The sequence below is a fragment of the Eptatretus burgeri genome, chromosome 4, assembly GCF_056783735.1.
Source record: "Eptatretus burgeri isolate ZD-2024b chromosome 4, Ebu_testis_v1, whole genome shotgun sequence".
Taxonomy (NCBI): domain Eukaryota; kingdom Metazoa; phylum Chordata; class Myxini; order Myxiniformes; family Myxinidae; genus Eptatretus; species Eptatretus burgeri.
In genome coordinates, this window is record NC_140964.1 from 81,465,509 (window position 1) to 81,491,839 (window position 26,331).

The 26,331-nt window shown below is 42.0% G+C and overlaps 1 protein-coding gene across 3 annotated transcripts; it reads right to left on the reverse strand.

Moving 5' to 3' along the window:
* Positions 1–25,949, reverse strand: MNT (MAX network transcriptional repressor). 3 transcript variants are annotated; one of them, XM_085878959.1, is made up of 6 exons: positions 25,535–25,949; positions 24,497–24,992; positions 24,081–24,122; positions 19,165–19,330; positions 18,129–18,321; positions 1–2,453 (listed from the first exon to the last, which is right to left on the reverse strand). In XM_085878959.1, the coding sequence occupies exons 1-6, from the start codon at positions 25,599–25,601 to the stop codon at positions 1,123–1,125; spliced, it is 2,295 nt and encodes a 764-aa protein (XP_085735085.1). In that variant the 5' UTR covers positions 25,602–25,949; the 3' UTR covers positions 1–1,122. The 3 variants fall into 3 exon arrangements, with proteins under 3 accessions (XP_085735085.1, XP_085735086.1, XP_085735087.1); XM_085878960.1 differs by having other exon boundaries at positions 19,165–19,318; positions 25,535–25,946; XM_085878961.1 differs by lacking the exon at positions 25,535–25,949 and adding an exon at positions 25,165–25,302.
* Positions 25,950–26,331: the final 382 nt, after the last annotated feature.

Below are 26,331 nucleotides of genomic sequence, written 5' to 3' on the forward strand. Positions count from 1 at the left end.
TGATTTTTGAAAGTGAAGCAACTGGCTCACTTTATTCAGTGTAATAATGTTAACACAATTCTTAACTCTATTCAAAAAGGTCAGGGGTTCAGGTCAATTATTTTTAAACAAATAAAATCTTGCCACACGTGTGATACCATCAGGCACGAGGTAGTGGGGGGGGGGGGTAGGACAGTTGTTGCTTGGCTTGTCTTGTCTTTTTTAATCATAGATAACAATACAGTATTGTAGTGAATCTACCAGCTCCGCCCCCCCCCCACTGAGTTATACATTATGTATACACAACATTCCCTAGCACTTCGTAAACGAACCCATGCTATGTGCAAGGTACAAGGCTTAGCTAGTCTGCAGGTAGTAACTCAGCAAAGCCTGCCATGTCTGTGCAGCACAAGTGAGCACATTTGACCAATAAAACAGATGTGCCGATTATACAACCCTACTAAATCAAGTTCAATCAACGGCGTTTCACATCAAACTATTTACACTGTTTGCAGTTGGTTTTGTACAAAAAAAATTATAATAAAAGTAATCCCTTCTCAACTGCCCAGTAATGGAAGGTTAAATTGGTAAAAGTGCTTTTACTGTCCCACTATAGAGAACACACATCTAAACAAACCATACGAATCTTAGCTTCAGTGTTCAGAGCAACTTCATCACTACATTAATACTATTATGATTATTTATCGATGGAGTAAGAGAACCGAATGTGCGAGTGAAGCAGAGTTCCAATGTTAGACAAGAGCAAGAAACGAAAGTTTTGAGGATAAACCATATTCCACAGGAAGCACGTCGTCGTTCACATGGATAAGTTATCCAGAATCTCTGAGTCTTAAAGTAAAACGCATTGCAACCCACAGAAGGGTCAGGTCTATATGCCTTGATGTTCATTCAAGCAACACCATGCATACAAATTCTTACACGAATTAAACTTCGATTGGAGCTTTACAAACAAATGAGGCTTCTTGCAGAAACCAAATCACCATCAGATTTAAACATTCCATCCATACAGTCAGAGCAGATGATGGACAGGCGAAAGGCAGCAATTGGTCTTGGAAATGGGTGCAATTACCATCAAGGCATACTGCAAGCTCTGCCATAAAGGAAGCAAAAATCCCATATCCATTACAAGGCTGAAGGTGTAGCAACAGGGGGCAACTCCTCTGAAAAGTGACCAGGTAGGACAAATGTTGCCCCACCTCCAGGTACGGCTAATCCAGATGCAGTTTGAGGCTCCAGGTACCGTGGCTGTTGTCCGATTAGAACTGCTGCTCGGCCAGGTGCTGTGACCGAAGGCGTCGATAGCACCGAGATAGTGTTCTTTGTCGAAGGAGCAGTGCCGAGCGATGGCGAGCAGCCAATTAGAACAGGTGATGGGCCTAAAACAGAGGGGGCAGCTGTTGCTTGGCCGATAGCCATTGGAGTTCCGATGACAGGGGCTGCCTTTGTCACCTGAATAAGAATTGGTGTAGGGATCACACTGCCTAGTGCAACAGGCTTGCCCACAGAGATTTGTGTTCCAGGTGGTGGGGCTGTTGCACTCGCAGACCGACTAATAATGACAGGTGCCACAGACATGCGACAACTGGGAAAGGGTCTTGGGCGTGCAGTCGTGGCAATTGGAGGTGCACCAATATGAGAAATGGCTGCAGGGAGGCAGCATGGGCTGGGGTTCGTAAGAGTGCGACCAACATACCCCATAGCACTTTGAATCACTGATGTCTGCCCAGCAGGCTGTTTACTTGAAACCGGTGCCACTGCTGCAACAATTTCATGCCCCGATGAGTTCTGTGGAGACCCGGTAGCATTAGGTTGATCCTGTACTACAAGACAGGGAGCAGCCGCGATGAGTCTTTGCATTTGGGAAGGCTTGGACGCTGCCTGCATTGTTGCATTGTGGGTAGGTGGCTTAGCCACAATACTGTTACCCAGGCTTTGAATTGACACATTTTGGGAAGAGTCCTGCACAACGAGGCAAGGCATAGCGGCTGCAATCACCCGTGTCATACCTGGTGGGATATGTGAGGGCGGATGAGGAAGCACAGGCTTGTGAACTTGAGGTGTCGTTATCTGGCTTGGAGACAAACGGGCTTCCCTAACAGACAATTCTGCGGCAGACTTGTTGATCACACTGGGAGTGGATGAGTTTGGAGTAAGCTCTCGGTGAAGCGCCATATTCGTTTGCTCCAAAAGTGCATTTTGGGAAACTCCATTCCCAGCAGACGTCTGCGACGTGCTCAGGAACGAGGCATGCTGGATTGGCCCTGGATAATTCTGAGATCGTGCTGCCACTGTGGCAAAATTGTTCATCGTCTGTCCCGAGGCATCCGGAGTCAGCAGCTGCTGCATGCCATGTTTGATTGCATCGGATGTGTTTTGCACCCACTGATGAGAGCTCGGATGTGGCATGGTGAAGCTCGAGTTTTCAAGTTCCTCATCAATGTTATCCTCTCCTTCTGCAAGGGCATAACAATGCTGTTAGATCTCATGCATAGTGCTGCTGATGCTTCAGGTTCTCAACATGCACATTAGAAACTCTGTTGCTTGGGGGAGCCCGGTATAATACGGTTACATTTGGCTGTTCAGGCGTGCAGCAAGCTTTACTACCATCAGAGTAAACCGATATAAACCACGAGAAGTATTCAAATTAAAAAAAGTTTTGGCCATCAAAAGCTTGTGCATGAATACAACATCTGTACAACAGAAAATAATTATTTATTGGAAATGTTTTCTTGAAAACCAATAAAATAATGTATCAAATATGAGTTTGGAACATTCTGTGTATAAACAAGATATCCATAAAGTCCTCATGCAACTTTGAACTTTAAAAAAAAAAAAAAAAAAAAAAAAAAAATTTTGACGTACACCTGACAAACAATAACTAAATGGTGTATGAAAGCATACTACATCAAGTTTTGTTAATGCTGATGTTATTAATATTGTTAAATCCACAATTCCCCTGGGTTTCTTGACGAGTGAACATTTTCTAATGAGGCAATTTCTTCATCAGTGGTAAAGTCAACCACCACAATTACCGCATTTGGGAGGTAGAAAAACCTCAGGGTCTCTTGCAACATTAAAGAGACTCACCCAAAATCAATGTCTGGTGGTCTCCCAGGGAGTGAAGCATCCTTGGTCCCTTTTTTTTTTGTAGGAAGAAGCAACAGTCAATGGTGAACGTTACTTTGTAATGTGGAAGAAGTTTTGTTATGGAAGTACGAGGATTAAAATTTTTCACACATCACCTTGTACCAGCAAGACTCGGCTCCCTGCCATTATGCTTCAAATGTGTGACGGTTGCTGTTGTTGTTGTATCGCCCTGGACAGTTCACTCAAACAAGTCTATGGCACGGAGACAGCTGATCGATCTCCCAGGAGCAACCCAGAGATCTTGCACATCTAGGATGGTGTACCCCCCACCTTCAGGAAGTCAGGGCCGAGAGAGAGAGAGAGAGAGAGAGAGAGAGAGAGAGAGAGAGAGAGAGAGAGAGAGAGAGAGAGAGAGAGAGAGAGAGAGAGAGAGAGAGAGAGAGAGAGAGAGAGAGAGAGAGAGAGAGAGAGAGAGAGAGAGAGAGAGAGAGAGAGAGAGAGAGAGAGAGAGAGAGAGAGAGAGAGAGAGAGAGAGAGAGAGAGAGAGAGAGGAGAGAGAGAGAGAGGAGAGAGAGAGAGAGAGAGAGAGAGAGAGAGAGAGACACACGAGACACAGAGCAGGAGGGCAGGTCCATAGTGACCGATCAACACTCCAACCATGACCACGCTGCCCTGATGAATCCTGGCAGCAGGAAAGAATGTAAAATATTTGGCCTCCAACTTGCATTGGGGGGGGGGGTACAACCACTGCGAAGAGGCATCACCGATAGTTGTGATACAGTTCTTTAATGATGTCTTCCCAGACAAGTGGATCGGTCGACGTGGACCAATTGCTTGGCTACCTCGTTCACCCGACCTGTCCCCAGTGGATTATATTTTATGAGGCGATTTAAAACTGTTACTCGTCAAAACCACGTTCTTTCGATGAATTTAGGGCCATGATCATAAATGCAATTCATGAAATTACTCAGCAGCAAATGGAGAACGTTTTCAACAAGTTGGAAAATCAGGTTGAACTATGTATGATGAAAGATAGCAGTTATGTTGAAGCTGAAATATTTGAACTGTATTGAGTAAACTTTATGAACTATGCTTTCATGCACCATTCATTGGTCAGTTTATCAATCAGTTCTAAACTGTCGACATTATTTACTATCATTCATTATCATTTACTATAGAGCATCTAATCAGTGGTTCATCGATTTCAATATTGGAGATGTTCTATCATTCTAAACTGTCAACTATCATTCGTCCCCACCCCTTCCAACGAGATGTAATCATAATGTTGGACAACAACAAATTCACATAATCTTCAAAAATCAAACTATACAGTAAACCCTCGTTCAACGCGAGGGTTAGGGTCCTGTAAAACAGCACGTTCAGCAAAACCATGTTGCGCAAACTTAAGACCTTGTGGGATAAATAGTGATAGGGGAACCCGGCCTCTGAAGGTAACATACGGACAAACATGGCATTCATATTCTTGCTTATCAAAACCTCAGAGGCAATACATATGTATATGTGCATCTATATATATAAATAAACATGTGGAGTGTGACGAGCACTTCACCGATTCTCGCTGCTTGGCAGTGAGTGCCCCAGAAGCAGTGGGGGAAAGAGTGGCACTGACATACATGTGGAAGAACTGCGTTGCTCAGCCAATGGATCACCCAGATAGCTCAGATGACAGAGCACTGGTACTGTTTTTGCCAGAGGACATGAGTTAGATTCCCGGCCTGGGCCCGTAATTTTTCCACATACATTTATGATCATACACAAATATACACGTATATTTAACGAAGACGAAGGCGCTTCCAACCAAAAGTTTAAAAAAAAAAACAACTACATCGACCACTAATTTGAGCAAAAAAAAAGCGAGAGCCAACCTCGTCTCAGGGAGTTTCGCCAGCTTCACAGCCACTTCATCAGGCACAATATAGACAGATTTTGTTCATGTGGTTCCACCCGGATCGCTTCAGGTTAACTCGAGGAGACCGCCGTCTGGTGGACGACACCTCAGCACCACTCCGCTACACACCAACGCAATATGACCCTGGAAGTTTACCCCATGGTTTTCCTTCTTTCATCAAGGAATGGGGGTCCCGGAGGCTTTGCACCAATCCCGTCATCCGGTGAGCTGCCCTCCGGAGGGCAGCAGCACAGCAGATACTCCAAACGGAGTGGGTTTTGCGGAATGAAGTGTTTTACGGTGGTGGGAGTGCAAATCCTACCACCAACCTCCGAAAAAAAAAAAGTAACCCATCTGTAGGAGAACGTCCGCAGACAGTTGGGCACGAGATATGGATGGCCGTTGGCTCACAAGGAACTCCTCTGCCCTTTGACAGGTTTTGTTTTTATTCCTGCTGGGTGTCCATATCCATACACCCTCCTCACCACAAAACCAGGTGGGGGAGATGGTTTCGTCACCGACAACCCGACCATGAAACAGGTTACTACAGGTTTACATGGTACCTGTGGCAAGTCACTGATCTAATGTGGCTTGACCTGACAATAATCTTCAACCAGTGGTTATAAAGAGCTTTATATATTAGATTTACTGTCAGATCGCGCTATTCGCGGATGCCATGTATTCGTTAATCATAAAGCGTGACCTGTTTCAACATTAGCGCTTTGAGTCTTCGCATTTTTCAAAATGTTTTTGTTCATTTTTGTTTTTTAACACTTCAAGACTGGTCTCCTATATCCAACTGGGAAATTGGAAATCAGCCAACAGGTACATAATAAAAAAAGGTGCAAAATCAGATCCCCTTAATTACAGCCCGATTTGCTTACTGTATTTCCAATCATCAGCAAGGTCATGAAATCCATCATCACAGTTGACATAAAATCATTCCTTTTCTCCAACAGCCTCATCTCAGATCAATTCAGATTCAGACCTGGTCACTCTACCATGGACATTCTGCTTCAACTCTCCCAACAACGGATGGAGACCCTCAATATCAGACATGAGATCAGGGCCATCTTTCTGGACATATCTCAAGCTTTTGATAGTTTGGAAAGCAAGGTAGGATGCCAGACTGTCTGCCAATGGATTTCCAAGGTCAACTCCACTCTTGTATTACTGACTTATTTATTTTTAATATATACAATGTCAAGCCTCATCGAAGAGCTTTAAAGACTAACTCCACTCTTGTAATCAATGTGTGACTCTCAACAGAACCCTTTCATCTCCTTTGTCAAGGCTGGAGCACCCCATGGCAGTGTTCTCAGTCCCATATTATTCCTAATCTTCGTCGTTGATCTTACCGACTCTGGAAAACCCTTCCTCTCTGCTGATGACTCCACTCTCGGCCATGACATCTCTCATCCTTCTGACAAACAGGCAGTAGCCTCTTCCGGCCTTGACAAAAATCACAAACTGGTCAAACACAATATTGCTTCAGTATCCATATTGTCCATGCTTTGTATTCTCCCTTACCCCTCATCGTTAGCTGTACCCCCTTGTTTGTCAGTCTCCATTCCACCTCCGCCCTGCTGTTGGTGTTTCCCCTTATGTGTAATAGCTCTTCCACGAGCCTAGACCATGTAAAAAAAAAATATATATATATTTTAAAACAATGCCTCGACATTCGCAGCATTTTCCAGGAATGAACCCCCACGGGGTTTGGATATATATATATATATATATATATATATATATATATATATATATATATATATATATATATATATATATATATATATATATATATATATATATATATATATATATATATATATATATATATATATATATATATATATTGCGTCGCAGCATGAAAGGTTTGAATTTAAAGTCTCCAGATGCATTTCCACAAAAAAAGAAGTGTCAGACTATTCTTGAAAGACTTGAACCTGTGTGCTGCCTTCTACTCCTTGGAGATCAAGTCCTTTTACCCATTTTCTTGTACAAAAACCCCGTTTTGTCAGTGTTGAACACCAGTTCAGGGGCACAGGCTTTTTCTGTTATAAACTCCAGGAAGCCAGGCTGGAATGAATAGTGTTTATGGTGGACTCGTTCATGTGATACTCATGGCCAACCTACACTACATTCATCCCTCCATGCAACTTCTCCAAAAATATCATAACCTTACAGGGCTTCTTCACTCCAATATCACTTGGAGAGACTTGACATTTCGGTGCCATACTGTATTTAAGGGTATAATGTGCGACTAAATAACGAGGAGTTAAGGAAATTTCCTGGGCACAAGCTCACTCAACCGTGGCACTGTGCAGACTGAAAACAGCGACGCTGGGAGAAGATGACAGGAGACGTCACCTCTGCACATGACATGATCACAGCACCACATTCAAACTCACATATAATCAAATTTTATGCGCGTTCGGGAAATAAGCGTCGCATTTATTCCCACGTGTATAAATGAATCCACATTGTGAAGACCAGTGTTGAACGAGGCTTTACTGTATATAATTTCAAAGGTTTATATTACTTTCAAAAATCAAAGATTCACCAGTATTTTGGTTGGTCTGGTCTGTTATTCTGTCTGTCTGTTTGTTTGTATATCAATGATGGAATGAGTTGATAATTTATTTCTTAAATAGCCCCAGAGGGTTCAGGGTAGGAGGAAGACGGTTATTCTTTCTATGTACAGTGGGACCCGCTTAATAGAATCACGGTTAATAGAATCACCCGTATTATAATCAAAATCGTTGAGACCGATTCCATTGTATCTAAATGTACACAATTTTTCCCGTTTATTAGAATCAAAAACCCGCTTAATATAATAGAATCAGCTGCTGGCCATCCACTTCGACAGTTCAGCGCCTACTGGCCGCACAGTTCCAACTTTTGCCACCAGGCGGCTGACGTCACGCTAAAAATAACGCTATGCCACTACAGTGATTTCGGTAGTCATTGTACAGATAGGCAGACGGCTGACAGCTGCAGTCTAAGCACTAGGCGTGTCGTCATTTCCACGATGGACAGAAAACGAAAGCGGACGGATCGTTCAAACATTGATAAAGCACAAATCCTGAGGGACTATGACGCTTTGCCCAGAATGAGCCAACGAGAAGCTGCAGACAAGTTGGAAATTAACCAGCCGATCCTATGCAAGATTCTGAAAGATCGAGAGGCCATTCTGAAAGGTCAAGTGGATTCGTCTTCTTCTCAGAAACGCAAGTGAAGCGGCAACGCACCTGATGTCGAATCAGCAATGGTCAAGTGGATTCAAACTTCTAGAGAAAAGGAAGCACCGCTTTCTGGACCTCTGATGCAGGAGAAAGCGGCTCAGTTCGTGGAAAAGTTCAACAACAAGAAGTTCAGTGTGACAAACGGCTGGATTGACCGGTTCAAGAAAAGACATGGAATCGTCCACAAGAAACTTCACGGAGAGGCAGCGGCGGCTGACGTAGGAGGGAAACAACAATGGCTGGACCACGTGTTTCCAGATCTCGTAGAAGGCTTCACGGCTGATGAGATCTGGAATGCTGACGAAACCGGGTTGTATTTTCGGGCCTTACCAGACGGAGCGTTCCTCTTCAAGGGAGATCAGCACTGCGGTGGGAAAAAGCCAAAGGAAAGAATCACGGTGCTGTTTTGCTGCTCGATGACTGGTGCTAAGCGTCCTCCTTTCGGTATTGGTAAAAGCAAGAATCCACGGTGTTTCAAAGGCCTCAAAACAATTCCAGTTCGCTACAGAGCCAATTCCTCCGCATGGATGACAGGTTTCCTCTTCACTGAATGGCTCGATGAGTGGAATCGCGAGCTTCGGCGTCATGACCAGAAAGCGTTGCTTCTCATCGACAACTGTCCGGCACATCCCCAATCACTTCAAGTGTCGAACATTACTGTGGCATTTCTCCCGCCGAACACAACCTCTGTTCTTCAACCGTTAGATCAGGGAATTATCCGTTCATTCAAAGCTCATTACCGCCGTGCCATGCTACGAAAAGTGCTCACTGAGATTGACAACGAGGATGGAGCAATGACAGCGAGTGACTTGGCGAAAAAGATAACGATCCTCGACGCTATGCTGTTTACGGACGCAGCATGGAATGATGTGAAGACTACCGACATAGTGAACTGCTGGCGCAAAGGAGGAATTTTCATCGGAGCGGCAAGCGAAGGCGAAAGGGTCGAGAGCAATGACGACGACGAGTTAGCCAACCCTCTTCAAATGGATCCCGACCAATGGCAGGACTTAGTCAACATGGACACCACTCTCCAAACCACAGACGATGATGTCACAGACGAAGCCATCGTTTCGGCAGTCCAACGCGAAATGGGAATTGCCACTGACGCAGACTATGACGCCGACACTAAAGTGGAGGAAGAGGAGGAAGAGGAGATCTCTGTCCCGACCATCAAGGAAATGATGTCTGCAGCTAAGACGATCAGGCTTGGTTTGCTATCACATGGGTTCAGTGACATGGCCTTCCTGCGCAAACTTGACAAGGAGGTCACCGCCATTGCCACAGACTCGTTAAAGCAGGCAACAATCGACAATTTTTTCATTACAGAGTAGGCTCATCGACAAACCTATGTTGTTTTGCTTTGAAAAGTACATATGTACTGTACGTGTAATTGTTTTATTTTCAGTAGTAAGTTACATTGTTTTGAGCAAGTGTGTCATATAAATCAAACTAAATGCTGAGTATTTGTCTCCGTATGTGTACTCGACATTTGATCCGCTTGATACTCCACAACTCTGGTGAACTCGGATATTAGAATCACCCGCTTATTAGAATAAAATTTGTCCGGCCCAAAGTGATTCTATTAAGCGGGTCCCACTGTATATGTTATTATATAGCACTGCTCCCGGTGAGGGGTTGTCATTTTTGTATCACAAGTCATACGGAATTCCAATTATAGGGGAATTGTCCAGTCCATAATTTTGGGAGAATTAGCCCATCAATAAGGATGGGTTCTTCGCTGATGAACCCAATTTGACGTTTCTTATGACATGACAATGGTTATAAAGCAGGAAATTGAGGCATCAGTTACCCAGCAACTTTGGTCTAAATGATGTGCAAATTAGAAAAATAACCAAGTATGAGGATCTGAAAAAGGAAGACAAAAGAACCTGGAAGTTGAAGACTGCTGACATTATGCCAGTGATGGAGCAATGGGAGTAAAAAAAAATCAAAATCAATAAAAAAAATAAATTTTAATCTGAAAATTACACCGAGGAAAATTACTACAAATGAACTACAATTGGAGGCTGTCTAGGGTGCAGTGATGATCCTGAAACCAACCCTTAGAAAAAAATAAAGAAACTAAAACAAAACTTTTGATGGTCCTTGAATATTTCACAACATGGTTATGTTGATAAATTGGTGCGATGTTGATGTGCCACAGGCATGATGGGCCGAATGGCCTCCACCTGAGTCTAATTTCCTTGTATGCATCCTTGTGAAACGTGGTAGCCACCTCCATTTCGGTGAACCCCCAAATGGAGATTACAACGAACAGAAAATGTGAATGACAACCTAATGGGAAGTAGGATGGAGGCCAGGGTATCAGCCCAAAGGACCACAAGCCCTTTAAACACCCACAGGTGGATGTAAATGACAACAGACCAGCTTGATGTCGGAGGATGACATTTCACACAGAAGTATGTTCACCGCACACCTTATTGTGGAGTCTGACGGGGATTCACGAATCGGCTGGCCAAGGCCTGACGTACGACTGATTGTGACTTGGGTAGGAATTTGTAATTTGTTCAGGGTGTGGCGATAATTCTATGACACTTCACAAAAAAGACCCCAAAGGATCTTTAAGGTCTATCAGCTAATATTAAGACAGGAAACCAAGTTTAATGTCCACTAGATGACCCGTGAACCCGTTGTGACAGCGGTTGATGAAAAAAAATCATTTAAAGAATGGTGAATGGTGAGTAAGGTGGCCCTAAAAATTTTGCGCTATCATGTACCGTTTTGGCTGTATTTCGGGAACATACATCGCTTGTAGCAAGGTATTATGTACACATTTAGGACATGGGGGACCAAAAAATGAAACTCATATGAAAGAGGTCCAGGTCATATGAAATTAACAAATTTATCAGTGTTCATTCAGGTCATAAATATATATGCACATAAACTTAACCATAGAAATACATGCTGTGATGAACCAAACTAACATCTTAGGATTAAAAGTGCAGATTTCTTTAAAACGTTATGTACTTCCTAACGACCTTTGATGTTCTGTATACTGAACACAAACTGGCCTTTGGTATTGATTTTTATATCATAGGGCCATCTTGGTAATAAAATCAAGCTTATAGCAACCAGTAATTTTGTTGCAGCTTGGTAAATGCAATTTGTTACGTACTTCATAACATTTTTGACCCAATTATGGAAGTGAACCTAAAAACTGGTATGTAGTAATGATCCATGTTGAAACTTGCCATTTTAAATCATCACTTTATGCAGAAGTAAATTGCTATTTAAGATCTTCTATCAGATGCATTTCAATTTTCTGGAATAAGATTTTGTAAGCTTCACTATGACTGGGGGAAATTTTGCAAAATCTGAGATTTTACACATTTGAAGGTGCCAAGATATGCAGAAGGGCATAAGAAATGTACTGTTTCAAGGGATTGTTCTATTCTTATGAATAATGATATATATCAAACAAAATATGCATTTTCAACCATTTTGGACAACATATACAATCATACATGTAACCCATTTCTAAAAAATGAGTTATAAAAATGGAAAAAATAGCCTGTGTTTGGATTAAAAAAAAAAAAAAACATGCTTTGTAAGCAACTATATCCATAGGAGCCATAGCAAAGTATACATTTTCTGAAAGCACAGACACTTGGGCATTATATAACATTAAAGATTGTTTCTCTTATTTAACCTGGGTTCAATTTCTAAACTTTCTCCTCATTTAGGACCACAGTGTACACAATACCATGCTACAAGCCACATACATACATACATACATGATGAGAGTTTTAGTAATATATACAATCAAGGGATGGCACAGTTGGTGATGCAATACCTACCTGTAAAGCACCAATCCAACAGTTCATAATCAGGTCTGGAATTAAACCAGACTAGAAAATTCAAAGCTACCTCTGCACCATCCTGTCGGATACAAGTCAGATTTTTTTTTTTGTATACTTTGTCGAGGCTCGTATAAGAGCTAATATGCAGAACATATAACGAAGATAGCAGGAGACAAGAGGGGGCATGAGAGCGAAGAATAACAGTCGCGAACAGGGCCATCAGGAGATCTGTGGAAGAGACAGGGATGGGGCAGGGTGCACAGGATAAACAAGATGGACACTACAGGGACTTTCAGGAAGGAAAACAGGGAATTTGAAGGATGTGGGCTTGCAGTAGATTAACGGGGGTCAAAAGATCGTGGTTTTGGATGGAGGAAGATATGAGATGGTGGTTAAGAGCTGTTTTGAAGACTTGGAGGGAAGAGAGTGTGGAAGTTTGTTCCAGAGGTGGGGGGGGGGGGGAGAGAGGAATGAAAGAGTTAAGGTGAGCAGTGATTCTTGATTTTGGTAGTTTCACCAGAAGGGAGTTTCTGGCAGACCTTGAGCACCCTGTGGAAATATTTGCAGGACAGAGCACAGACAGAGGAGGTTGGGGCAAGGCCAGAGAGGAGTCAGTAGAAGATAGAAAGACCAGAGACCTGCCTGCGGTGAGAGATTGAAAGACCCAAAGACTCAGCTTTATCACAGGAGATACCAATGATTCAAAAAGCCTTTGTTTCCACAGCATGAAGCCAAGCTAGGTGTGAGTCAGGAGCACCAGCAATCCATCAAGCTGTGGCTAAAAGCTTTGTATGAGGTTAGGAGTTCAAGTGTGCCAAGGAAGGACTTTGCAAGATGGAGGATGCCCAGTCAGCAACTGGCTTTGGAGACCAGCTTGGAAATGTGGCTTTCCCAGGAACGATCATGGCAGATAGTGAGACCAAAAAGCTTGAGACAGAACTTGTGACTTTATCCAGGGCTGCAGAGAGTGAAGAGGCTGCTGCCTGTCGATATGAGGGATGAGAGATGGCACGGCAGAGGGTGGAGTAGTCATCAAAAAGATAGAGGATTTTCCAGAGTCCGAGAGATCATTGATAAAGATTTTAAAAAGCACAAAGCCCAAGAGAATCTGGTGAGCAGGATCAGCATCGGGAAACAAGCCACATTAACATACAGCTGCTCACGGACTATACAGGCAACAAATCTCATCTGACCCTCTCTCAGCAACTGCTCATTTGACACAAAGTCTCAGATCCCTGGTCAGAGTCCAAGTCTCACATCCTTGGAGCAAGACTGGTTGCACCAAGGACTAAAAGACCCGGACTTTCATCCTCCTGGATAAAGTACCGACAGCGCCACACCTCGTGATCTCGTGAATCCATGACTCCCTAGGCCTGACCCAGATATCGACTGACCTCTGGCTCACAACATACAGAGACATGAATATCACTGCCAAGGTAAGTGAATCTCTCCATGACCTCAACGTCCTCACCACAAACAGGTGCAGACAAGATAGCAGCATCCAAGATATGTCCCTGAAAGATTGGATCTTAGTTTTGACCCAGGAAACCCATAATCCCAGCGGCTCTGACTCCTCATTCAGTGCCGCGACTCTGGAAAATCCAAATTGATGATCAGAAATCAAGCCATTGGAAAAGAGGAAGGATTTAATGTCGGAGGCGAAGATGGATTCCATGACCTTACCGATGATTAGGACGAGGCCGATTGGTCTGTACTTGAAGGGATCAATTTTTGCACCTTTGTATTTTTTAATGTAAAGCGGAAATGTTTGCCGATTTCCAAGACGATGGCAGAGGATCTTGAGCAAATGAGAGCGTGAATAGAACAGAGATAGGGCGTGCAAGAGCGGCAGAGCAGTTTTTTTAGGACACGTAGGCTAATGCCGTCTGGACCAGTTGCAGAGTCAGAGTCGAGGTTTGACAGCAAACTCTCCACCTTGTTGGGAGAAAAGGACACAGAGTTCAGGAACAGCTGGGTGCGAATGGGTATGGTGGGTCCAGAAAGCGATGGGTTTGGGACACAAGATTTAGAAGCAAACATAGAGTTTAGGCATTCAGCCTTTTCACGTGCAGTGTCTGCTGTGCAGCCATTTGAGGTAAGGGAGGGGATGGAAGGGAAACATACACCAGAAACAGACTTAACTAGATGCCACCAGGATTTGAAGGAGGGAGACAGGTTTGAGAGTTCAGACCGGAGATGAGAAAGATGTTTCCTGGCTTTCCTGAGGGTAGACACACTTGTTACAAGCTTTGTGGAAGGAACCGAGATTGCTTTCAGTTGGATTTGCCTTCCATGAGGCGAAGGCAAGTCCTCCGAACAACTTCCTCACCACAAGCTTCAGTGTACCATGGGCGGGAGAGGAAGGGTACTACAACTGAAGACGAGATGGAATAAATCCGTGCACGAGAGAAAGCAAATTCAAAATAATGATAAAAATAATAATAAAAATAATTTGAACTTCCACTTTATAACTGCTGGCAGTGATGATCGGGTACAAAGATGCCCAGGTTTGATACAACCCTGCTTTGATAAACCACGGGATCGACGAGTTGCGAACCGAGTAACACGCCGCGTTCAATCTATTCATTACGCACGCAGTTCGCCCTTTTTCCTGATACAGTCGGTACCAATTGAATTGGTATTTAAATAACCCGAACACGAAGTTATACATGTTGACACCATGGGTGCAGAGGGAAAACCGGAACTACCCCGAGTCTAACAAGGCCCCACACGTTTCTCCACAATGTGGGATTCACAAGTTATGGACCGAGGAACAGGCCATGTTCCATCAATTTAAAATGTAGAGTTGACCCTTTATCCTGGGGCCATCGTAGGTATCAATTGAATTGCTACTCCTGTACCCTCAAATGCATCCAGGTGCAGCCAAGTGAACCTTATTCAAAAAAAAAAAAAAAAACTTCTAAAAGTTCTGATTCAAACAATTAAATTATTCTGGCTGGCAGACCTTGTGGCCGAATGGGTTGAAATGTAAAATGTCCCTTCCCCATATCTACTAGATCATAACCGTGAAGTTTGACATTGACTAATGAATCCGTTCCAGAGAAAACATGATTTAATATTCCACTTCAATCCAATATGGCTGCCAAACCATGCGGCCAATCAGGTTGAAATTAAAAAAAAAAATTACATTCCCCATGTTCACTAGATCATAATTGTGAAGATTCATTTTGATTGATGTAATGGTTCCAGAGTAAACATCATTTAATATTTTCCTTCAATCAAATATGGCTGCCAAACCATGAGACCTTCGTCAAAAAGAGCAGGGAATTTATGTTCATCCTCAATGGGTGGTCACACTGTAAAGTTCTGCCTCAATCTGTTCAGCCATTTGAGAGAAAACGAGGGTTTAAAAAAAAAATAATTTTTAAACAAGATGGCTGCCGAACCACATAACCGATGAAGTCATAATTTTTTTTTCTCCGGCAAGTTGTGTAGATGATGGTCAAGAAAGTTCAAATTTTTCGAATGTAGCGTTCTACGTGTCGAATTTTCACCAAGATACCACTTCACAGATGACGTCACAACCCCCACCCCCTCCCCCGCACACTTATTCCCTATGGGGAGTACTTGCCATGTGCCAAGTTTCAATTTTTTCCAAGGTGCGACTTCGGAGATTCAGAAGTCCAAATTATTTTGGTTTTGCAAAGATAGCGCTCGTCCCACGTGACCTCTGACGTCATAATTATCAATTGAAATTGACTGAAAAAAAAAAAACACGTACTACGTTGAAAATTGTGTGTCAATCTGACTTAACAGTTGCCGAGAAATGAATTTAAAAGAGAATAAACCCTCAAAGAAGTTATGGCCGGGTACCATTTAAATCCAAGATGGCTGCCAGACCATGTGACCTAGGAAGTCATCGTTATTAAACTTTATTCAGCGTGGCTAGTCGATCATTTGTGTGCATTTTCACTTTGATCTCTAAAGCGGTTCTGGAGAAAAAGATTTTTTTTCCTTTAAAAGAAAACAAAAAAAAACAACATGGCTGCCAAACCATGTGAAGGATGACATCATAGTTTTTTTGTGTTCACATCATTCCATAGATGAACCTCAGAAATTTTCATACCGATGGGATGCATCGTTCAACGTGTCAAATTTTCACAGGGATACTTCACCGACGCCGTCACGGTTAACAACACTTATAGCCCTTGTGGCGATCTTGACAATGAGACACGTTTCAATTTTCTCCAGTGAGCAGTTCCAGAGAAGAAGACGTCCAAAGTTTTCCCATTTTTCTAATACCGCTGCCACCCCACATGACCTTTGACGTCATAATTATTATTCAAAAATTCTGCATGAGTAATCGCACCGTTGATTAAAATTTTGTGTCAATCGGACAAGTCGTTGCTGAGAAAACACATGTTTACGGAAATAGACGAGCAAAAATGGGATGAAAAATAATTTTTTTTAAAAATAAACAGAACAGAAACAATAGGGTATGACAGCCTGGAAGGCTAATGGTACCCTAAGAAAAAGAGAATAAATACAAGAGAAACAAGTCTGGAGACAGCAATGGTTCACGAGCGGTATTTGACGATGTAGATTGTTTCAGAAGTCAAGGATGAGACAATGTGATAATGTTTGACCAAGTTATAAAAATGATCAACATGATGTGGTACGAGTGACAGGTTATTAGCTGCAAAATGTCGAAAACCCGGTTTCGTTCAACAACTTTAAAAATTTGACCTTTGCATAACCTTTAAAGGTCACAAAACAATGTTGTGGACATTAAAATAAGGAAACAGGATACGTGATATAGCTTTAATATTGGAGTTAGTTCGTCGAAGGTCGAAAACCCGGTTCGATGCCCACAACTTTGAAAATTTGACCTTTGTGAACTTTAAAGGTCAAAGGTCAAGGATTATGACCTTTGGTGCAAAACTTCCTCTGGAACATTCCAGGAACAATACAACGTCGTTAAGGCTATATGGCATTTCGCACTCCTCGGATTATCCATACTTTGATGAAATCAGCGTAAAAACAAACTTGAAGGGGGCGCCACGGGCAAGGTGTTCGAGATAGAACAAAATGGTTTCAAGACTTTAGGTGGGGAATGACCTCAAGATTATGCATAAAAAAAATATTGTCATCCTCGCTCTCAAAGTTTGGGCAGTCGTATGATTTTTTACGTCAAAATTCGCAATTTTCTAAGTTTGTGACCTTGTGACCTTGACCTTGGGACGAAAATGAAAAAGAGCTGTGTGGGGCTATGCAGGTGCCATTGGGCTAACCAAATACCGAAACCCCTGCCGGATTCGACAAACCCCCTCGGAGAAGATGCAAATTGAAATCGGCTACCCCCTAAAAACAGACTTTTTTTGGGTGTGGCTCCGCCCATAATGGGAGCACCATGCCCATTCTCAGGAAAACACAACTAGATCATGATATAAACCTCCCACCAAAATTTTATCAGGATCGGATCAAAAACCACGGAGCTATGCTCGGGACAGACAGACACACACCAATAACGAATATAGTGGTCACTTACTGACTCGTGAACCAACAATGGGTTACCCAGCCTTGTAGGCATGCTATAAATCGTTTTTGATCCTATCTCTCAATCATGAAAAATCACTTTAAAAATTAAATAATTCTCATATCCAGATATTCACCAAAATCGAACCAGTCCTTCGTGGTCACACACCCAACGTGTCCACCAAGTTTCGTTCGATTCCGTCCACAACTTTTTGAGATATCTTGCTATATATCGATTTTGGCCCCATCTCTCAATGGTGAAGAATCACTTTTTAAAAAACTTCTAGTAGATGGATCTGGATCCAGACCTTCACCAAAATCTAACCAGTTCGTCCTCGTCATACACCCAACCTGCCCACCAAATATCATCCAGATCCATCCAAACTTTGAGATATCCTGCACACAGTCAAACAAAGAGAGGTGAAAACATAACCTCTTTCACCTTCGGTGGTAGAGGTAAAAATGTAATTGTATATATTTCATGGAACAAAAAAAAAAGTTTGTGGTTGCAGCTAAAGGTCTTGCTACCAGATGAAGTAGAGCCCCATGTCAGCTTTTCGTGCTTACCAGATGCGGTAGATGTGGCATCATCATGATCATTGGGTGAGGTGGGTTGATGTAGGAGCTTTTCTAAGCGTTGTGCGTCCATCTGTGATGGAAGTCCTGTGCAGAGCTCGAGCAGGTGCCGCTGTAAAGCTATTTTGTGCCTCGCCAGTCGATCTAACTCATGCTCGAACTCCCGTTCCTTTCGCTTTAACACCTTTGAGTGAGTACCAAGGGGCAGAGAGCAAAGATTAATCAGGTATAAACAGCCTTCAAGGCTGCGGCTACCATCTACATCAACATGGCAAGTAAAACAGCAAAGTATGCCAAGAAAATTACTATTTTTTAAGAGATAAAGTCATTGAGAGATCAGCCCAAAAACAATATATATATATATATATATATATATATATATATATATATATATATATATATATATATATATATATATATATATATATATATATGTCATGATATCTCGAAGAATTGTGGACGAGTTGTGTAGGTGACAAGAACAAGCCGATTAGATTTTGGATAAGGTCCGGATCCAGATCCGGCCTATCAGTGGAATACAAAACCAAAACTGTTCAGCCTGGCAGGTATGCACCTGACATCAAACAATGCCACGGGGTTGTCTAAAAATGTGTGTGTGTGTGTATCATTGGTTGTTATCTCCATATGCAGGTTTCAGAAGGTGGAACAGAGCCCTTCCAGGTCTCAAAGTATCCACTTCAATGTGTACACGTGTGTATGTAATATATATATATATATATATATATATATATATATATATATATATATATATATATATATATATATATATATATATATATATATATATATATATATATATATATATATATATATATATATACATTACACATGTGTGTTTTTTTAATTTTATTTCCTGCAGACAAATCAGATGATTTCAAATAAAGTTTCACATGAAAGACAAACATAAACGAGGTCACAGTGCCCCCATTTTAATCCAGGTATACTGTACAATCGAGATTCAACAGCATTTCATAATAGTTCCCAAATACCAGGTGTTCGGACGTACCTGCACATAACGCAGGGCCCCACGGAGGATGGTAAGATTTGAGGTTTTTTTTTCTTCAATGTTCGGAATGCTCTTTTTCAGAGCCTCGAAACACTCCTTGAGGTAGGCCCGCCTGCGAGACGCGAGCGCGAGTGCAAGAGGATCGGGTGTACGCCTGCAAATAGGCCTGCAGCACTCAGCCACAGCAGTTTTGTTCTTGACATGAATATCAATTTTCATCGTCATCATCGAATTGAAAGTCTGAAACATTATCTCAGGAACCACACAATGAAGGGCAATCTATATATTATGTACACATAAGGTGCAGGGAGTTTGATTAAAAAAAAGAGATAAGGAAAGGAAGGGGAAAACGGTCAAAATGAAAAGGAAGTTGGGAATGCAGGAAATATGGGAATGGCAAAAAAAAGAAAAATTGCATATATAATATGTAGATGCCAAGATGGTTCCTGGTACTATTATGTTTTGTTTATGACAATAGTCATCAGGTGGAATAAAATGCCAATCATCATCAACTAGTGCTGTGCCAAACCGAGCCAGCTGCGATGCAGGCTTGCATCACAGTAACGTAGTTACAATCATCAAGTTTACCAGTACATCGTGCTCGGATACCGTGTGTACATCCAAGGCTTCATTTGCAGAAGCCTCAATGTACTGGTAGACTCAAGAACACTTCAGCATGATTTTCAAGCAATTATAGGACAGTTGAACAAGGTCCATATATTTGTAACATACACAACGATGCAATTTCCACTCCAACCCCACCCAAACTCAAAAATGCTCTAACTTTACTTTGAAAACAAAAACATTCATGGAGGAGCCAAACAACTAAAGGCAACAGGTTCACAGACGACTTGCGGATCAAAGGGGAACAGGGAGACAAAGTAAGGAGGGGTGGAGGGGGGGTGGGTACAAGCAAGAGTAGGAGAGTATGGGTCGGCTTGAGAGAGCACGAGGTGACAGTGGGCAGCACTCTTGAAAGACTGAAGGAAGGGGGATGAGACAGCAGACATATGGAGGGATGAGGGATGTATATTTTGCTCCATACACTCTCCTTAATTTCGACTCTTTCCACTATTACTCTCTTTCTACTCTGACTCTTACTCTCTTTCTACTATTACTACTTCTACGATTACTCTTACTCTTACTCTTTCTACGATTACTCTTTCGACTCTGACTCTTACTCCTATTCTTCTCACAACTATTACTCTTAATCTTTCTACTCTTACTACTATTACTCTTACTATTTGTACTCTGACTACTATTACTCTTACTCTTACGACTATTACTCTTACTCTTACTGTTTCTACTATTACTCTTTTGACTATTACTCTTACGACTATTACTATTACTATTACTCTCTTTCTACTATTACTCTTATTCTTTCGACTCTGACTACTATTACTCTTAATCTTTCTACTCTGACTCTTACTACTATTACTCTTTCGACTAATACTATTACTCGTACTCTCTTTATACTCTTACGACTCTTACTATTACTCTTACTCTCTTTCTACTATTACTACTTCTACGATTACTCTTACTCTTACTCTTTCTACGATTACTCTTTCAACTCTTACTGACTACGATTTCTCTTACTCTTTCGACTCTGACTCTTACTCCTACTTACTAATAGTAAGATTACTCTTAATCTTACTATTACTCTTACTCTCTTTCTACTATTACTACTATTACTTTTAATCTTTCTACGATTACTCTTACTCTTTCTACTCTTACTCTGACTACGATTTCTCTTACTCTTTCGACTCTGACTCTTACTCCTCTCACAACTATTACTCTTACTCTTTCGACTCTGACTCTTACGACTATTACTCTTACTCTTACTCTCTTTCTACTCTGACTCTTACGACTATTACTCTTACTCTTACTCTCTTTCTACTCTGACTGTTACTACTATTACTACTACTGTTACTCTCTTTCTACTCTTACTCTTACTATGATTACTCTTACGACTATTACTCTTATTGTTACTACTATTACTATTACTCTTATTCGTTCGATTCTGACTACTATTACTGTTAATCTTTCTACTCTGACTCTTACTACGATTACTCTTACGACTATTACTCTTACTCTTATTATTTAAACTCTGACTACGATTACTCTTACTCTTTCGACTGACTCTGACTCTTACTCTTACTCTTTTTCAACTATTACTCTTATTACTCTTTCTACTATTGCTATTATTCTTACTCTTACTACTATTACTCTTATTCTTTTTCTTTCTACTATTACTCTTATTCTTTCTACGATTACTCTTTCTACTATTACTCTTACTCTTTCTACTATTGCTATTATTCTTACTCTTACTACTATTACTCTTATTCTTTCTACGATTACTCTCTTTCTACTCTGACTCTTACTCACTCCTATTACTCTTACTCTCTTTCTACTATTACTCATTCTTTCGACTCTTACAACTATTACTCTTATTCTTACTCTTACTCTTATTCTTTCTACGATTACTCTCTTTCAACTATTACTCTTATTACTCTTTCTACTATTGCTATTATTCTTACTCTTACTACTATTACTCTTATTCTTTCTACGATTACTCTTTCTACTATTACTCTTATTACTCTTTCTACTATTGCTATTATTCTTACTCTTACTACTATTACTCTTATTCTTTTTCTTTCTACTATTACTCTTATTCTTTCTACGATTACTCTCTTTCTACTCTGACTCTTACTCACTCCTATTACTCTTACTCTCTTTCTACTATTACTCTTATTCTTTCTACGATTACTCTCTTTCAACTATTACTCTTATTACTCTTTCTACTATTGCTATTATTCTTACTCTTACTACTATTACTCTTATTCTTTTTCTTTCTACTATTACTCTTATTCTTTCTACGATTACTCTCTTTCTACTCTGACTCTTACTCACTCCTATTACTCTTACTCTCTTTCTACGATTACTCTCTTTCTACTATTACTCTTACTCTTTCTACTCTGACTCTTACTCACTCCTATTACTCTTACTCATTCTTTCGACTCTGACGACTATTACTCTTAATCTTTCTACTCTGACTCTTACTACGATTTCTCTTACGACTATAACTATTACTCTTATTCTTTAAACTCTGACTACGATTACTCTTATTACTGTTTTGACTCTGACTCTTACGACTATTACTCTTACTCTCTTTCTACTATTACTCCTACTCTTATTCTTTCTACGATTACTCTCTTTCTACTATTACTCTTATTACTCTTTCTACTATTCCTCTTATTCTTTTTCTTTCTACTCTTTCTACTATTACTCTTATTCTTTCGACTCTGACTCTTAATCTTTCTACTCTGACTCTTACTACTATTATGATTACTCTTATTCTTTCGACTCTGACTATTACTCGTACTCTCTTTTTACTCTTACTCTTACTACTATTACTCGTACTCTCTACGATTTCTCTTACTCTTTCGACTCTGACTTACTCCTCTCACAACTATTACTCTTTCTTCTATTACTCTTAATCTTTCGACTCTTACTACTATTACTCTTTCGACTCTGACTCTTACGACTATTACTATTACTCTCTTTCTACTATTACTCTTACTCTTTCTACTCTGACTGTTACTATTACTATTACTGTTACTCTCTTTCTACTCTTACTCTTACGACTCTTACTATTATTCTTTCGACTCTGACTCTTACTGTTTCTACTATTACTCTTACTCTCTTTCTACTATTACTCTTATTGTTACTACTATTACTCTCATTCTTTCGATTCTGACTACTATTACTGTTAATCTTTCTACTCTGACTCTTACTACGATTACTCTTACTCTTACTCTGTTTCTACTATTACTCTTATTATTTAAACTCTGACTACGATTACTCTTACTCTTACTCTCTTTCTACTATTACTCTTATTCTTTCTACGATTACTCTCTTTCAACTATTACTCTTATTACTCTTTCTACTATTGCTATTATTCTTACTCTTATTCTTTTTCTTTCTACTATTACTCTTACTCTTACTCTCTTTCTACTATTACTATTACTCATTCTTTCGACTCTGACTACGATTACTCTTACGACTATAACTATTACTGTTATTCTTTAAACTCTGACTACGATTACTCTTACTCTTATTACTGTTTCGACTCTGACTCTTACGACTATTACTCTTATTCTTTCTACGATTACTCCTATTCTTACTCTTACTCTCTTTCAACTATTACTCTTATTACTCTTTCTCCTCTTACTCATTCTTTCTACGATTACTCTCATTCTACTATTACTCTTACTACGATTACTCCTATTCTTTCTACTCTGACTCTTAATCACTCCTATTACTCTTACTCTTTCGACTCTGACTCTTACTCTCTTTCGACTCTGACTCTTACTCTCTTTCGACTATTACTCTTACTCTCTTTCTACTATTACTCTTATTCTTTCGACTCTGACTCACTCCTATTACTCTTACTCTTACGACGATTACTCTCTTTCTACTCTTTCTACTATTACCCTTACTCTTACTACGATTACTCTCTTTCTACTCTTACTACTATTACTCTTACTTTTTCCACTGTTACTCTTTCCAAATCCATCTCCCTCTCTCCCCCCTCCCACTCATTCCACCCCCTTCTCTCACTCACTCTCCCTTCAAACCTTCATCTCACACTCTCGCCCCATGCACTCTTCCTCCTGATACTCAATATCTATCTCTCCCTCCTTCTCTATCTTTTCCCTTTCCCCCTCTCAATCTCCACCAGTCTTCCTCTTCTCATTTTAAACTTGATCAACCTCATGCATATGTAATAAAAGGATGGCTTCAGGAGGCTAAAGCAAGGAATGCTGAATTTCCTTCCATGATGGAATAAACAGTTGAGGCAGCTTCAGCGAGCTGTCCATTCCTGATCATTAAAACGAACGTAAAGAAAAACTCACCGAGTTTTCTCCAGTTTGTTGTGGACTTCACGCGTTCCAGCACTTCATGGGAGAGGAATGAAGGAATGAGAAAAACAAGTTGTGATGAGACGTGTAACAGACTAATTACTCCACGTGTTCCAGTCACCACAACTATCCGTTTACACGGCAACGTGGTTCTCAGAGTTATCCTTTCACTAAATAAACAAAAATACCACAAGAGAGTAAAAGGATGAATCTTTAGACACGGTATTATCGGTTACCCAACGTCACTGGTTTTAATCAACAGAATTACACATTTCCAATCATTGTATACCGGTTTTTATATACCGAGAGTATTACTGGTTACTATTGGTTACCGGCGTTTCCTGCACGTACCACCGGACACCGTGTGGAAAGATGTTTAACCACGCCCCCACGCCGAATCACCAACTCACCCCCCCGGCCGCCGTCTCTGATCGGTCGAGCTCGGCTCGTCCGCGCGGTTCTCGACCAATCCGGGGAAGGCATCGCTTGTGGGCGGGCTTCGCGGTCGCAACAACGCTGGAACAGAGGTGGTTCGCAATTCCTGGGCCGGAATTACCAAGCTCGGATCCGGAGCACGTGAAGGTGACAGGTTCCGACTGCGCGGATCGATATTCTCGGAGTCGGCCCCTGCCCGTGTAATGCCCGCAGGACTTCTGTCTCCATGGTGATCGCGGCTCGGCGCCAACGGCATCGCTTGTGCTGCGGCCTCGAGTTCCGCTTCGAGTCTTTCGGGAGGTTTTGTCGGGAGCGTGAGGGCAGCTCCGGGCAGGGCAGCGGGGGTCGAGCACACAAGGGGAGGTAAAACAACCGTGTACACTTGAGGGAGACGCTCGTCCCCAAAGCCAGCGACTGTCCTTGCGTCCAAGTCCTTTCCCAGCGCCAGCTTTCCCGCCTTCTCGAACTTATCTGCAACGATGGGCAAAAGTGTTTTGTCATGACACGAGTTCCTTTACAAGGGACTTCAACACAAGAACACAGCAGTCACAAGAAGACTTCGTAATGGTTGCCAACCTATGATTGTTCGTGCCTTTAATATCCCTCTCACATTCCGAACGATAAGCAAGCAAGCAGCACGTACCGACGGGGCTCCGGATCACCGACCTCCCAGACTCAGAGCGGACGGTCCAACAGTCGAACCATCACCCCCCCCCCCGAATCTGGTTTTAAAAGTCTGATGTGTAATAATAGCTCGAGTTTCATCACAATATGACGTCACAATCCATGTAGGAATGGAACAATCAGGGTACCGACACACACACCTTGGTACAGGTATACCCGATTTACCTGCGAGACAAGTCGGGATAAACAATGACGCGGGTAAAGAGGCGGGGCGAGCACAGCGCGTGCACGGACTTCCCCGACACGGTGATGACGTCACACGGCCGTGACATCCCGCGCCCAGCTCACCACCAGCCTCGCTCACCCCTCCTGGATCCCGCCTTACTCACCGGGTCGACTCTGCTGCTCCTGCCAGTCGAGGAATCGTGCTGCAGCCAACAACGTGTCGATGTTCATCGCTGTTATTCAGATGGAGGACCAGGGGTCTCAGGGGTCTCAGGGGTACCCCGCGTACCCCCTCCCCTCCGAGGTTCCTCCAAGGGCCGATTCCTTCAATCGGCGATAGACCCGTTGCCTGAGCCCCGCCCTCCCCAAGCGAAATCCGTGCTCGCTCACCCCTCCCCCTCGAGTGCGGAACGGGGACCCAAACTCCGTTGTTTTGTCTCGGACACACGAACCACCCAACCTCCCGTTCCGTCGTCCCCACGCCCGTCCTTCGTGGGCCAGGTCGAGGTCGGAGACGCACGACGCTTCACCAGCGCGTTGTCCGCAAAATGGCGGGAGAGAAGAGCGCGGGAGCGGATCACGTCGCGTCAAAACAGCGGACGAGTCGCAAAACATGGACTGGATTTCGGGATTCGGAGTGGCCTTTAATCCAAAACCTTTTACTTTTGCAAATGACGTCACATCGATTTAATTCCAATAAAACCAGAAGCTTCATTGATACGTTCTTGTATTCTCCCGACGGTGTAGTCATTTTCCGTCCTCGAACTCGTGATTGTGTCTTCTTTTGTGATCTTCATTAAAGTGACGATTCCATGCGTGGCTTAAAACGATGACGTCTGAGGAATCTGAGCCAATCGGAGCTCAGCCACGTCGAGATCGTACCACGTGGTACTACTCAGCTGATGTTGCGCGAGGTCATTTTCTTTATTTATTTAATCGATTCCAGGTCACGTGGGACACA

Coding starts and splice junctions, on each gene's coding strand:
- MNT (XM_085878959.1), bottom strand. CDS start 25,601: ATGAACATCGACACGTTGTTGGCTGCAGCACGATTCCTCGACTGGCAG. Junction 24,123..24,496: donor CAGAGACGGCGGCCGGGGGG/GTGAGTTGGTGA, acceptor TCTCCCATGAAG/TGCTGGAACGCGTGAAGTCC. Junction 18,322..19,164: donor GGGCCCTGCGTTATGTGCAG/GTACGTCCGAAC, acceptor ACTCACTCAAAG/GTGTTAAAGCGAAAGGAACG.